The sequence below is a fragment of the Acartia tonsa genome, chromosome 11 (genome assembly GCF_053477335.1).
Source record: "Acartia tonsa isolate MP-2025a chromosome 11, ASM5347733v1, whole genome shotgun sequence".
Classification (NCBI taxonomy): domain Eukaryota; kingdom Metazoa; phylum Arthropoda; class Copepoda; order Calanoida; family Acartiidae; genus Acartia; species Acartia tonsa.
This window is the reverse complement of record NC_137270.1, coordinates 26763397-26778515: the sequence shown is the minus strand read 5'-3', so window position 1 is coordinate 26778515 and position 15119 is coordinate 26763397. Positions and strand designations below refer to the sequence as shown.

General features: G+C 31.6%; 2 protein-coding genes across 3 annotated transcripts in view; one reads left to right on the top strand and one right to left on the bottom strand.

The window, feature by feature from the left end:
• LOC145332563 (uncharacterized) overlaps nt 1-15119 on the bottom strand; it is a 50627-nt gene that overhangs the window by 19955 nt on the left and 15553 nt on the right. The window contains exon 10 of the mRNA XM_080177567.1: nt 1011-1084. Within this exon, the coding sequence (XP_080033693.1) occupies nt 1011-1084 (74 nt within the window). The remainder of the gene's footprint in view (nt 1-1010; nt 1085-15119) is intronic.
• LOC145332564 (methylcrotonoyl-CoA carboxylase subunit alpha, mitochondrial-like) lies at nt 3292-8075 on the top strand. Of its 2 annotated transcripts, XM_080177568.1 has the most exons (6): nt 3292-3427; nt 3659-3789; nt 4735-4818; nt 5747-5818; nt 6169-6282; nt 6643-6781. In XM_080177568.1, exons 2-5 carry the CDS (start codon nt 3703-3705, stop codon nt 6214-6216), a joined length of 291 nt encoding a protein of 96 aa, XP_080033694.1. In that variant the 5' UTR covers nt 3292-3427; nt 3659-3702; the 3' UTR covers nt 6217-6282; nt 6643-6781. The 2 variants fall into 2 exon arrangements, with proteins under 2 accessions (XP_080033694.1, XP_080033695.1); XM_080177569.1 differs by lacking the exons at nt 3292-3427; nt 3659-3789; nt 4735-4818 and adding exons at nt 7194-7364; nt 7941-8075 and having other exon boundaries at nt 5784-5818; nt 6643-6804.

Below are 15119 nucleotides of genomic sequence, written 5' to 3'. Positions count from 1 at the left end.
GTTTATTATGCTCTGTTGTTAGCTTGTTATTGCTACGCTACTTATATTGGTTGTTTTAAAACAGCTTTCCGCGGATATTTAAATAAAATAATAAATTAAAACCAGTTATTTAAGGCCCGAGAGTCCATAGGCCCGGGCTAACAAAACTGGAATTAATATTGTGATTTTTTTAGTATCCACGGAAAGCTATCTATAATACTATACGATGCATGATTTTTAAGAATGGCTGAGAACCGGTTCTAATCCAGAGGATATCAATCGGTTTCAAAGCCATACTGGAAAATACATTTTTGTCTGAGTATAAAAATAATGAGACAGTTAAAAATAGTTACACAAGTAGGATTAACAATAAATGCTTCTACAGCAGTTTTATAATGAAAGACATGAAAAAAATAAGGATGACAACATCAAAAAAACTTAAGATTGTTTAAATAGACAAAATGAATTATAGAAAATTACGAATCCTTCATAAAAATATTTATAGGTTATTTATTGCATGAACGAGAGACCGACACAGAGTTAATTGTATCCTTATAATAAAGTAAAAAGATCTCTGTGTGACTGTTTGTGTGTACCGAAGGATCTCGCTTAACAGGGTTGCTCCTCATAGGTCATGGGAAAGTTTATAACTATATTGGGGGAGGGAACCCCCACCATCCCAAGAAAAATCGCCCATAGAAAAAAAATTATCCACTCTAAAATTTTACTTTTTTCTTTTTACTACTAAAATTGAAAGTGGGTAGGGGAGTGACTTCCCCTCCCCACCCTTAAATGCGCCTTAAGGCCAACAGGGGTGAGCCACTAGTATGCTGTTTTGCGGTATCTTTTAAAAGAAATCAGCAATATATCTTAAATTCCAGCCGAGAAAATCTAAATATTTTAACCCAAAAATCACTTAGAAAGGAATGTAAGAATAAACTTAAGGACGGACTGACAAACGGACGGGCAGACAAAGTAAGTTATAGAGTAGCTTCACTTATTAAAAAAAAATATTAAATTAAACTATTCCTGATTTTCTTTCTCAAGTCTGTTTCTAATTTCTTCCTTCTCCTTTTCCATACGTGCAGCTAGCTCAGCCTTTTCTCTACAAAAAAATAACAGTTATTTATCCCATCGTGTTATAGACAGCCTTCCGCGGAACTTAAAATGAAAAATAATTAGATTAAAATCAGTTATGTTAACTCCAAGTGGCCGATGGCCCGAGCGAACAAAAATGGTATTATTTTTAGGATTTTGTTTTAATATTAGTGGAAAATTGTCTGTAATACAACCCAGGTTCTACGAAATACCAGAAAAAAAGGTCGTTTTACCAGAAAAGTGGTAAAGCTGGTCAACCTGGTAAAATATACCAGTTTCGTGGTAAATTTTACCAGCAAAAATTTTAGCCAAAAAATTAGTCAAATTTTACCATTTTTTTTGTAAAATTTGACGAAACAAAAAAACCCGTTTTTTGTGTTTTAAATACAAAACAGCTCTTCATAATCAGTTGTAGTACTTTAAAATAATGACTTCTATACAATGAAGCCTAAATTTAAATTTTTTTTTTTTTTTTTAATTTTACCACTTTTGGAAGTTTTACCAAAAATGTGGTCAATTTTACAACTCTATTTTTCAGGTTAAGTCCGAATTTTCGGACTTAGACAAAAAAACGCAATTTGGTCAATTTTTACCAAAAAGTTGGTAAAATTTGACAAGGTATTTTTTTAGGCTAAGTCCAGATTTTTGGACTTTGCCAAAAAAAATGAACTTGGTAAAATTTGACCAACTTTTTGGTAAAAATTGACAAGGTAAATTTTTAGGCTAAGTCCAAATTTTTGGACTCTGCCAAAAAAAAAAACTTTGTAAAATTTGACCAACTTTTTGGTAAAAATTGACAAGGTAAATTTTTAGGCTAAGTCCAAATTTTTGGACTCTGCCAAAAAAAAAAACTTTGTAAAATTTGACCAACTTTTTGGTAAAAATTGACAAGGTAAATTTTTAGGCTAAGTCCAGATTTTTGGACTTTGCCAAAAAAAAAAACTTGGTAAAATTTGACCAACTTTTTGGTAAAAATTGACAAGGTAAATTTTTAGGCTAAGTCCAAATTTTTGGACTTTGCCAAAAAAAAAAACTTGGTAAAATTTGACCAACTTTTTGGTAAAAATTTTTACTTTTTATTGAATTTTTTCGCATAAAAGAAGCTAACTTTTTTTTAAAACCTTGAAAATTATTTCATCATTTCTTTTAAAACATCCTCCCGCATCGTCAAAAATATATCAAATTTAATATTTACTTATTTGAGCTAGCTTCATACGAATTAAAATTAAAAGAAAAAAAATCCAGGTCTGTGTGTTTACGCAGATGTGCCGTGTGCATTTGAATTTATCGATTTTTCATCTTTAATATAAATATAAGCTTTCGTATATTCCCCTGAATGTTTCTAAAAGAAAGACAGAGATTTCGAATTATAGAGTAATTTCGCTACAAAACTTATATTTTTAAGTTTTGAAATTTATGGCACCTCTGTGCACGCATGCGCACTATTGATAATTGCTTATGATTATTTGAATATAGAGTGCCAAAAATAATTATTAGTTTTGATTCAATTTAATCAAATATTTTGAATCAAGAAGTAAATTACTACTCAATTTTCTCTAAATATTTAAATTTGTAGAATTTACAATTTGTTTGGAAGATTTTTTTTAAGCAAGATGTTTAAAAATGTGGCAAAATTGTGGAACAACAATGTTTCATGATTTCTATATTTATGTTGTCTTTGCCAACCGGAAATACCACCGGGGTTTTTAAAAGATGAATGCCACATTTTTTCGGCGTTTTTTAGACATTAATTGATTGAACGTTGACGATAGAATTTCAAACAGAGTATATAACATAAAAATACTGAATTTTAAATTATTTTTTTAGCAATTTTTCTAATGTCTAACACAGCTCTAAAAAGATGCATTAATTAATATGCAGCAAAAATGGATTGAAGATAATCTTTTTTTTTCTATGAAGGCCGTACCATCAAAAGCGAAATAATTAAATAAATCATTGTATACTCTTTTAGATTTCGCGAATGTCGCGCTTGTTATTCATAGCGTAAAAAATGTCGAAAAAACGCGGCAATATCTTTTAAGAACCCGGCCGGAAATAGATTCTATATGGTTAACAACTATATATATATTTAAATATTTTTTTTTAATATTGAATGCACTATATTTTTTTATATTCTATCGAATATATATTTTATATGTCATTACAAAACTATATTACATTTAATATTAACATTAAAAAAAAAAACATCAATTTAAACTTTCGTAACCCTGTAATTAGGTATTGGCGTTAGAAGTACAGTTCACCACGGTCCACGCTTGGGCTAGCATCACTCACCAGCATGGCTCTGCCTAGGCTTATAATGAGAAAGGCCAGGGTATTATTATTACAGGTATTGTGTCTTTAAAGGGACTGTGAACGTAAATTTTTCTCATCTTAATATCAAATCTTAACATTATCTTATTCATAATATCTCACAGATAGAGCAAAACGCGCTTTTGTTTGCTTAAAAAACGGCTTTTTCCGACGATTTTTATTTGTTTCCTATATAAAGTGGCACCTCCGCCCCAACCCTTCCTTTGTTACCTACATTTTATTGTGTTTTAGTCAAAATTTATTATAGGTATTAAAACTGTGGCAGTTTACAGTGACAGCGACAGAAACTCTATGCATGTAGCCATGGCGGACGAACCTGTTAGAATTGGTCCAGCTGCCTCACAACAGAGCTATCTCAGGGGAGATACTATTTTAAAGGTATATTATACCAGAGAGAGGAGATACTGTTTATTAAACTAGTGCCAAAAGTTTTATAATTACGTTTACATTTTCGTTGGTTTACAACTTTCGACATCAGGACTTTAGTGAATTTTGATTGGTTAGCTCAATAGGTTGAGTGTTCGAACGTTTCAACCACTAATATTAATCCAAGGGGTAATTTTGTTAATCATCATTGAGGATTTACATCAATTTATCGACCATTGTTTTGTCTTATCCCTTTATATCTCTGACATTATACTGTTAGGTATTAGTTTTAGATGGACATTACAAGAATTGATTGATTAAAATAATCCTTAAATAAAAGTAACAGGATGTTTGTTTGTCTTCGTTTGTAGCGAAATATCTAGCGTACGTACACGTCTCTCCTCTACATTGAAGCTTATTGTATGTCTCGGAAAGGTTTTAATTTATACATGGATTTTTTTATAGGCCTAAGAAAAATTACCCCAAAAATTTTATTTTTTAAAAACTTTGAAAAATTAAAATTCAAGGTAGTGGGTCGGCTCTTTCCCAGCCCCCCCCCCCCCCCCTCCCCACACCTTTCACATTGCAAAAAAATGGGTGTTGTTTTTTGCTTAATGGTGTGATTGATAATTTAAATTGAAACTTGGAAGAATCTACCTATTAAGATTTAGAATAACTCTTATATGCATCATCCTATTATATAAAGCAGTAAGACTTTTTTTCTAAATAACTACTGATCCGATTGGGTTCTCTATTTTAGGTAGGCATCACATAGGTCCTGAGTTGGTTTTATTCTATTTTCTGATCATATTTAAGCCTTAAGATGGATTTTTTACTTTTTCTATTGAAACTAAAATAAAAAAATGTTGGGATCTATTTCAACTCACCACTAACTCAAGTGCCCCTAGAGGCCTCTAGGGGCTTAGTTACTATTGACCATACACTGTATTATCTTAGGTTGCGGCGGAAACCGGCTCCGATGCTGTACATCCTGGCTATGGATTTCTCTCCGAGAATGTCGAGTTTGCTAATCTTTGCCAGGTAAATGCAGGGAGGGAGGGGACAATGGGCTGTTAACTACACGTGTCCCCAAACTTTTATAATAACGTATTCTTATTCGTTGGCTTAACAACTTTGGGGATTAAGTGATCTCTGATTGGTTGGTACATTAAGTTGAGTGTCCAAACGTATCAACCACAAAAGGTAATCTATGTAAGGGGTAATTTTGTGTATCATCAATGGGGTTGTACATGTACAGTACATCAATTTGTCGACCATTGTCTTATCCCTTAAGATTCTTGGGTAAATGGATATATTATTACCTGGATGTTACACCAGTTTTTCATGTACTCTAATAAAGCGGTACTCACAGCGGGCTAAAATAAAGATACACCCTTATTCCTCCCTTACAACACCCCCTTACCTCCTTCTGGGTAAACGAACTGACCAATATATGAAGTCCATGTTAGGAACCTAATTTCCATGATATGTCATTAATAATATCCACGTGTATTTTATATCCCTGGACAGGTAATATTTTCCATTTGACTGCAGGGAGGGAGTGGATATTAGACTGGAAGTTATACTGGTACCCAAAGTTTTATAAGCACGTTAGCTCACAACTTTAAATCTTGATTGGTTCATTCAAACTAGCAGTGTCTGAACTAATCTAAGGTGTTGTTTTGTTCAATATATTTGGGGATTTATATATGTATATTTCGTTCATTATCTTGTCCACGGTCATTAGTGTGAGGAATGGGGTTGACAACACACCCCTTAAAATTAAAATTATGTAGATTCCCCCCCCCCCCCCCGTTTTTTAAAAACCTCTAAGATTACATCCCTTCCCGTAAAAACCCTGTGCACGCCACTGTACTGCTTACGTTTTTTTCTGGTTAATTTCAAGAATGTAATATTATATTAATAAGAATGATACCTACCTTTTAATTTAAATTTTTTTTTTTATCAGGAGAAAGGAGTTATATTTGTTGGTCCACCGTCCACTGCCATTAGAGATATGGGTATCAAGTCTACATCTAAGGTAAATGATAGAGTAGCTACTCAGGAACTTATTTTGGTTGATTTCAAGTAGAAAGAAATAACACTCTATACTATACCGGAGTAACAGGATGTCTGTTCATTTGTCCTCTACGATCTCAATCTTCTGGTCTTCCATAATTTTCAGGGAATGTTTATGCTGTTTTTTTGGCGGGGGGGGGGGGGGGGGTATGACACCGCTTCTTGGAAAAATGACCTCGAAAATTTTCATTGGTAAAAACCCTCCAACCATCCTCTTTTAAGACGAAACACAAGTAGGCTCTAGGAAAAGCAACTGTGTATTTAAAAGAAGTCTGTCGTTACAATTTTTCTAATATTTAACCTGTTTTTTAGATGATCATGGAAGCCGCTAACGTACCTGTAATCCACGGTTACCACTGAGAGGACCAGAGCCTGGACACCTTGAAGGCGGAGGCAGACAAGATCGGGTTCCCTGTTATGATCAAGGTGGGAACAAGGACAAGTATGTCCACATGTACCGCAATAAAATAGTAAATAATATAAATATAAAACAGGATGTTTAATATGGACAATGACATAATATATTTCAACTTCAAGGCTCGATTATAACATTATACCTTAGGTATAATTCTGGGAATCAATGTTAAAAAAAAAAGGAATATGTAAGTTATATAAATTATATATATGTATGTAAAGAAATGTAGTGTTATATTTTTCTACCATTGTGTAATGATATATAGTACAGTCAGACGGAGTGACGGCATACCTTATTGTAGAGTAGCTGCTAAATTTTATATTGTTTTTATTTTTCTACCTGTGGAAAACTGTTATTTGATATTGTCATAGGTTGTCCGCGGAGGGGGTGGCAAGGGTATGAGGATTGCCATGACCGCTGGCGAGTTCGAGGCCCAGCTGGAGTCTGCCAAGCGCGAGCCGATGAAGTCCTTCGGTGACGAAGTGATGCTCCTGGAGAAGTTTGTTGTTGACCCCAGACACGTAGAAGTTCAGGTCAGTTTTGTTCCAGGGGAAATTATCAGGAACGCATGGGCTTTTTATTTCACTAGTCCCCAAAGTGTTATAATAACGTTTCCTTATTCGTTTGCTTAACAACCTTTGAGACTTTTATTTAATTTTAATTGGTTGCTTCATTATGTTGATTGCTAAAACGTTTCTACCACTAATTGTAATCTTCAGAAGGGGCAATTTTGTGTATCATCATTGGGGATGTATATCAATTTATCGGCCATTGTCTTATCCCTTTATATCCCTGGGAAATTATACTTGATTAATGCCTATGGAGAGAGATGGTTGATTTAAAACGTAGTTAGACATTTGTATAAAGTTCCAAACATTCTTACTGCCTTGCTAAAATCTTCTAACAACCTATCTCTATTTAGGATGTACCCAAGCCTGGTTTTCACTGCCTACCCCAGCGGGCTGCCTTGCTAAAATCTGTGCTCAACTTCTTAAAGAAGGCTCCATACGCCACGTGAAGCATATAATCAGTAAAGCCGAGTACTATCCTGTTCTTGTTAGCCACGGATGTTGTTACTGATTATGTTTTCCAGGTAAGCTTTCCCTTTATTTTTTCTCGTTCTGCGTTTTCAAAGATGTTTAGTTAGATAAGTTTGTTGATTTTTTTGCCACGTGTCAAGATGCCTGTAGGAAATGAATGAGGGGGGAGAGGGGGAGTCGAACCTACACACTTTTATTTTTGCTTTCAAAAGAAAAAATTTAGGTGTGAGAGTAAGGGGGGGGGGGAAGTTCTGACACATTTGCGTAAACAGCGAGTATAGGCTTTATCTTTGGGACGGACGGACGGACAGACATCGTTCTACTTTGTATTATAGATTAGATATTTAGTAGGGAGGGATGGGACATTGGGCTGTAAATTACACTAGCCCCCAAAGTTTTCAAATAACATTTTCTTATTCTTTGGCCTAACAACCTTGGGTACTTTTATTGATTTTTTATTGGTTGGTTCATTAAGTTGAGTGTCCTAACATTTCAATCACTTATTGTAATCTACAGAAGGGGTAACGATGTGTATCATCATTAGAGATGAAGATCAATTTATCAGCCATTGTCTTATCCCTTTATATCCCTGTAATTATCTAATTAACTAATGAGCAATTTTATTCCAGGTTGAATATCACATGATACGAGGTCGAATGGGGCCGGTGCCCAGCAAATCCAGGAGGTTGCGCAACAGTTTTCGCGGCCAGAGCAGTAGAATCAAGAAAAATATGTTTAAGTGTTGTTTCAATCAATAAAGATAAAAATGAAAACAATTTTTTTTTATTTTTGCGATTTATACCTACAAGCGATGTTTTTCTATAATTAAGGTCGTTTTTTACCACTTTCTCGTGATTTTTACCACCCGTTTTTACCACAATTATTGGTAAATTTTTACCATATTTACCCTATTTCTGGTAAAATTTTACCAGTTTAGGGCAAAAATATTACCAGGTGTTGAACAGTTTTACCACTTTTTCGGTAAAATCTACCAGAAATTTGCGGTAAATTTTACCAAAAAAGTGGTAAAAATTGGTCAAAATCTGGTATAAATTTGCGTCCTAAAATGGTAATATTTTACCGGAAATCTGGTAAAATTTTACCGATAATTGTGGTAAAAATCGCTGGTAAAAAGCGTCACAGAGTACCACCAAAAGTGTTTTTACCACGATTACGGTAAAATTTTACCACCTTTTAAATCGTATAGGCTGGTAAAATTTTACCATAAAAGTGGTAAAAACTAGGTTTTTTTATGGTATTAATTCCGTCCTGGGAATGCTATACATGGTTTTTTCAGTATGGCTGAATCTGGAAAAATATTAGTGTTGTATGAAAAATATATATATAATATCCACTGAAAATAAAATATATTTAGATTTTGTTAAGCTTTTGATACTAAATAATCATTTATGTAACGTAGCAAGGTTTTTTGACGGTCCGTTACTATTTAAGTCTTGGGATGGTTTTAGGCTATTCTTTATTTGAACAAGGATCTAAGATAATAGAGAGGAACCATCTATTCATTAAAAAAAAAACTAAATAATCTAATAATCTAACAATCTAACGTATTCATAAAACATACAAAAAATTATGGCTCCAACAATATAAGATTTAAAATGTTACAAAAGTTGTTTTGATAAATTTTTAAGGTATATATGATATAGGATAAGAAAATATGACAAAAACAGATTATAATTTATAACAAATATTATTTTATAACATTGTTTTTGCAGACGATTGTAAAACAAAATTAAAAAAAAAGAATAATTGTGAATTTATGTTTGATTGACTATAGCAAAGTGTTTGACAAAAAAGTAAGGCTTTTCCAATATGGTTTCTGAGCCATACTTGAAAAGTTATGTATCGTATAGTGTTACATACAATTGTCCACGAATAATAGAATTAATATGATAAAATTGATACCAGCTATTTCCGCGGAAAACTGTCTATAATATGATGCGATAAATAATATTCCATTATGGCTTCGAAACCTATGAGTATCCGCTGTATTAGAAGCGTTTCTGATTAATACTGAAAGAATATGCATCGTTTTGTGTTATAGACAATTTTCTACGAATAATTAAAATAAGATTATAAAATCAATATCAGTTTTTTTTCAGTTTCAACCCTTCTCATAAAATTTACCAGCTACGTATAGATTATGCTCGCAGTAAATTGTACCAATGAAAGAAGGACTACAACCAATCTACATTAGTCATTACACAATGATGCACAGTTATCTCGCAGTGCGTTTTTTCTTCAGTGAAGTTTTTCGGGATCTGCAAGATATTGTCTCAATTCTTTACCCCATGAATCATTTGCCTTAAGACCTTTTAAAAAAATGCTAACTTTAAGACTAGTGAGAAATTCTTTTGGGTTAGGCAGGCCAAGCCCACCCTTGCTACAGTCAAGAAAAATTCTATCCTTTGCAATCCTTCCCCCTTGTTTTAGAAAGCCTACAACACACTTTTCAAAGTCTGCTAAAAATTGGTCTGTTGGTTCGAAAATTGAACCTAGATATGATAATTGTGAATAAAAATATGTTTTTATAATAGAAACCCTTCCAGGAATACTAAGATTGAATAAATTCCAAAAATTGCGCAATTTTACAACTTTTGCCAATATTTTGTCCCAAATTAAATTAGTGTCATTTAAAGATTTGTGCAAGCTTAGACCTAAAATTGTGAAATTATCTGAAATTTCAAAATTCAGTTCCTCAACTTTTCTTATAAAATCTAAAGAAGGTAACCCACCAGTTATTATAATTTGAGTCTTAGAGTTGTTAACTTTAAGGTTTGATAATTTTCCAAAGCTGGTCAAAATATCATAACATTTTTGGAGAGATTCTGCCTTTACTTCCATGAAGTTTTGCATATCGTCTGCAAAACCACTTGCTACATTTACTTTATTTTCATCTCTGTTAAAATTGTAAGGAATTGAATTTGGAATTTTAAGAGTGTTTGTTAGACATAATTTTATAACGAGTGGGTTTATTGCAATTTTAAATAAATTTGGAGATGGAAGGTCTCCTTGAATAATACCTATTTTATTTTCAAAATTTTGTGTTAAACCGCAATCAGTCAAGATACAAGATTTTCGGTTTTTAAAAGTAGAAGATACCATTAAAATAAATTTTGGACCAAAATTAGAGAAATGCAATACAGATTGTAAGTAGGTATTTCCTATTGTATCAAATGCCCTCGAAAAATCAATTATTAGACTTGCTAAAGGAGAATTTGTGGAGTTTGATTTTGAAAGCAGTTCATATACATTTATTAAACATTCTTGTATAAAATACTGATCGGAATAAGCTTTCTGAGCATTGTGTATTATGGAATCTACAACAGTTTTTAATCTTAAATTTATAATCTTAAAAACCCTTTGTCTATACAAATTGATAAAATTATTCCAGAATCTAACCCAATTTTGTACAATCTAGTTAAAGCTTTTTTACGTTTTTGTGATTATTATTGGAAATTTAGTGGAAACATTCTCGCTGCCCAAGTTGTTAATAATCATTTATTCACGGATAATCAAGGAAATATGATCAATAACAACTTCTTCACAATAAACTCATGGTTAAGGTATGGTAATGAACTAAAAAATCTTACCTTAAGTAATTTTATCTCAAACTTTGGCAATGTTTTAAATTATGATGAATTTTGCAGGAAATCTTCCTGTTATGTAACCCCAAATGAATTTTTAAGAATGAAACATAATCTAAGAGTATTTTTAAATAGGTGTAAAACAAAATTTTCTCAAAAATCTGTTTCAATATTAGTCTTTATTTCAAAGCCCAATTTGAGAGCACAAGATTTTAGATACTTTTTAGATATATCCAAATCTATGTTAACTAATTGTCAACCCGTTAAAACTAGAAATATGTGGCTCAGTAATGAAATAGATATAAATAGAGAATCAAGGTTTATGTGCATGTGGCGATTATCCTATCTTCCCATGAACATAAGAGACTTTGCTTTTAAATTATCTAACAATCTTCTTCATTTTAATGCAAATTTATCAAAATTTAGTGACACTAGTCCAGCATGTACACAATGTACAATAGCTTTAAATCTTCCCACCCCTAGAGAAACTTCTTGTCATTTTTATCTTTATTGTTCATCAAATACAGAATTACTTTTAGAATATTTTAACACTTTTCTTTACCAATCTAAAATAACATGGGTTGCCAATTATGTTCTCTTGGGAGCACCGTCTAATATACCATTCTATAAAGCTATAATAATCAATACAGAAATTATTATTTCAGCTTGGTTTCTTTTTGAATGTAGAAATAAGAAAATTAAACCTGTATTGTCAATGTTAAAAGAGTTTTTAAAGAATTTTAGAGCAATATTTATGCGTTTCCCAAAATATCAGAATGCGTATAATAAGTGGATAAGAGGATAAAAGGGTTAGTGTTATTACAGGGACATTAAGAAAATCTGTTTGTTAGTTTTTGTATCTCTTTCTTAATATCTGTCAATATTTCTTTCAACTATGAATTTTTTCTAACTTAAACTTTCATTCTTTTTTTTTCAGTTTCTTAAGCTGACGGCTCAGGGTAAACAGATAATCAGGATAACCAAATGAAATGTGTTAATGAAAAAGTTGCCATTGCCCTCACTTTGACTAGACGAGAAATTACCAGCACTCAACACATCTTCAAAGAAGACGGAACACATGAAAGAAACCAAATTTATTTTTATATAGTAATTGTAAATAATTTCAATTTTATATTTTTAGTAATATTTTTGTGATTTTATGTTTATAAACTGATTAAAAACCAATAAAATACGTAATAATAATAATAATAGTTTTTCGTATAAATCATTGTATCTTGGCTATTTATTTGCCTTCTTATGTTAAAGCAGTGTGTGGTTATTGTATGTACGTTCAGCCGTTTGGCAGCTAGCAGCGATTAAATTTCATATATTTTAATAGATAGCTATTACCAGGAACATGTTACTGAGGACTGCACTAGTTCAGAAATTTTTAAAATACATAAATATTTCAAAAGAAATATATATTAGAAAAAGTTTAAAGTTCTAAAATAAATTTTAGGATCATATGAAGGAAATGAAGTCATTCCTTAAAAGGACAGAAATTTCATTCCAAAAAGGACAGAAATCATCTTCCTTTTTCTCAGATAAGTGAAATATGGACAAAAATCACTCTCCTTTTTCTCACATATCTGAAAAAGAGAATAAAAATCACCTCCCTAAATCTCACTTAATCTTCCTAATCCTAAGAAAATTAACCTAGTTCCTCCAAATTCTACCTTTTCATAACAATGTCTACATTTCCTTACACATTCTCACTTATTCTCAGATAACCTACCTTATTCTAAGAAATTCTTCCTAAATCTAAGAAAATCTACCTGACTCCCTCAAATTCTTCCTTAGTCCCCCAAATTCTTCCTTATTCTAGGATATTCTACCTTATTCTAAGAAATTCTTCCTTATTCTAAGAAAATCTACCTTATTCCCCCAAATTCTTCCTTATTCTTGGAAATTCTACGTTATTCTAAGAAATTCTTTCTTATTCTAAGAAAATCTTCCTAATTCTCCCAAATTCTTCCTTATTCTAAGAAAATCTACCTTATTCTAAGAAATTCTTCCTTATTCTAAGAAAATCTACCTTATTCTAACAAATTCTTCCTTATTCTAAGAAAATCTACCTTAATCTAAGAAATTCTTTCTTATTCTAAGAAATTCTACCTTATTCTAAGAAAATCTTCCTTATTCTAACAAATTCTTCCTTATTCTAACAAATTCTTCCTTATTCTAAGAAAATCTACCTTATTCTAAGAAATTCTTCCTTATTCTAAGAAATTCTACCTTATTCTAAGAAAATCTACCTTATTCTAAGAAATTCTTCCTTGTTCTAAGAAAATCTACCTTATTCTAAGAAATTCTACCTTATTCTAAGAAAATCTACCTTATTCTCCCTAATTCTTTCTTATTCCCCCAAATTCTACCTTATTCCCCCAAATTCTTCCTTATTCTTGGAAATTCTACCTTATTCTAAGAAATTCTTCCTTATTCTAAGAAAATCTATATTATTCTCCCTAATTCTTTCTTATTCCCTCAAATTCTACCTTATTTTAAGAAAATCTACCTTATTCTAAGAAATTCTTCCTTATTCTAAGAAAATCTACCGTACTGTAACAAATTCTTCCTTATTCTAAGAAATTCTACCTTATTCTAAGAAATTCTTGCAAAACATAGCAAATTCTTGCAAAACATAGCAAATTCTTGCAATATATAGGGGTCCCAAACTCAAAAACGAATTTTCAGCGCGATCCAACCACCCGTTCTCGAGATACGGTGACCTGGTGTCCTTGGTACCGATGGTAAGATTTGGGAAATGGTTTGAATCTTTAATAAATTTGGCAGTAAAGGCCAAAAATATTTTGGCACTTAGTCAAAATTTTGAAGAAAAAAAGAAGGTGGACAAATAATTTTGATCAAAAATTGAAAAGTGTCAAAATATTTTTTGACCAAATTTACTAAGGATTCGAACCATTTCCCAAATCTTACAGTCGATACCAAGGACACCAGGTCACCATATCTTAAGAACGGGTGGTCGGATCGCGCTGAAAATTCATTTTTGAGTTTGGGACCCCTATATAATGCAAGATTTTCTAAAAATAAGGAAGAATTTCTTAGAATAAGGTAGATTTTCTTAAAATAAGGAAGAATTTCTTAGAATAAGGTAGACTTTCTTAGAATAAGGTAGAATTTCTTAGAATAAGGAAGAATTTCTTAGAATAAGGTAGATTTTCTTAGAATAAGAAAGAATTGTTTAGAATAAGGAAGAATTTCTTAAAATAAGGAAGACTTTGGGGGAATAAGGCAGATTTTCTTAGAATAAGGAAGGATTTGGGAGAATAAGGTATATTTTCTAAAATAAGGTAGAATTTCTTAGAATAAGGAAGAATTTCTTAGAATAAGGTAGATTTTCTTAGAATAAGGAAGAATTTCTTAGAATAAGGTAGATTTTCTTAGAATAAGGAAGAATTTGGGAGAATTAGGAAGAATTTCTTAGAATAAGGAAGAATTTCTCAGAATAAGGTAGATTTTCTTAGAACAAGTAAGATTTTCTTAGAATAAGGTAGAATTTGGGGGAATAAGAAAGAATTAGGGAGAATAAGGTAGATTTTCTTAGAATAAGGTAGAATTTCTTAGAATAAGGTAGATTTTCTTAGAACAAGGAAGAATTTCTTAGAATAAGGTAGATTTTCTTAGGATAAGGAAGAATTTCTTAGAATAAGGTAGAATTTCTTAGAATAAGGAAGAATTTCTTAGAATAAGGTAGATTTTCTTAGAAAAAGGAAGAATTTGGGAGAATTAGGTAGATTTTCTTAGAATAAGGATGAATTTCTTAGAATAAGGAAGATTTTCTTAGAAAAAGTAAGAATTTCTTAGAATAAGGTAGAATTTGGGGGAATAAGAAATAATTAGGGAGAATAATGTTGATTTTCTTAGAATAAGGAAGAATTTCTTAGAATAAGGTAGATTTTCTTAGAACAAGGAAGAATTTCTTAGAATAAGGAAGAATTTGGGAGAATAAGGTAGAATTTCTTATAACAAGGAAGAATTTGAGGGAATAAGGTAGATTTTCTTAGAATAAGGAAGAATTTGGAGGAATAAGGTAGATTTTCTTGAAATAAGGAAGAATTTCTTAGAATAAGGTAAGTTATCTGAGAATAAGGGAGAATTTGTGTAATTAAGATAGAATTTCTGAGAATAAGGAAGAATTTGGTGAAATAAGGTAGATTAATTAAACATGGTTGTAATAGTGAG

Bases quoted from the DNA above. Each gene is read 5' to 3' on its own strand.
- LOC145332564 (XM_080177568.1), top strand. From the start codon at position 3,703: ATGCATGTAGCCATGGCGGACGAACCTGTTAGAATTGGTCCAGCTGCC. The intron at 3,790-4,734 runs GTATATTATACC...GTATTATCTTAG, and splicing joins GGGGAGATACTATTTTAAAG to GTTGCGGCGGAAACCGGCTC. The intron at 5,819-6,168 runs GTAAATGATAGA...CCTGTTTTTTAG, and splicing joins GTATCAAGTCTACATCTAAG to ATGATCATGGAAGCCGCTAA.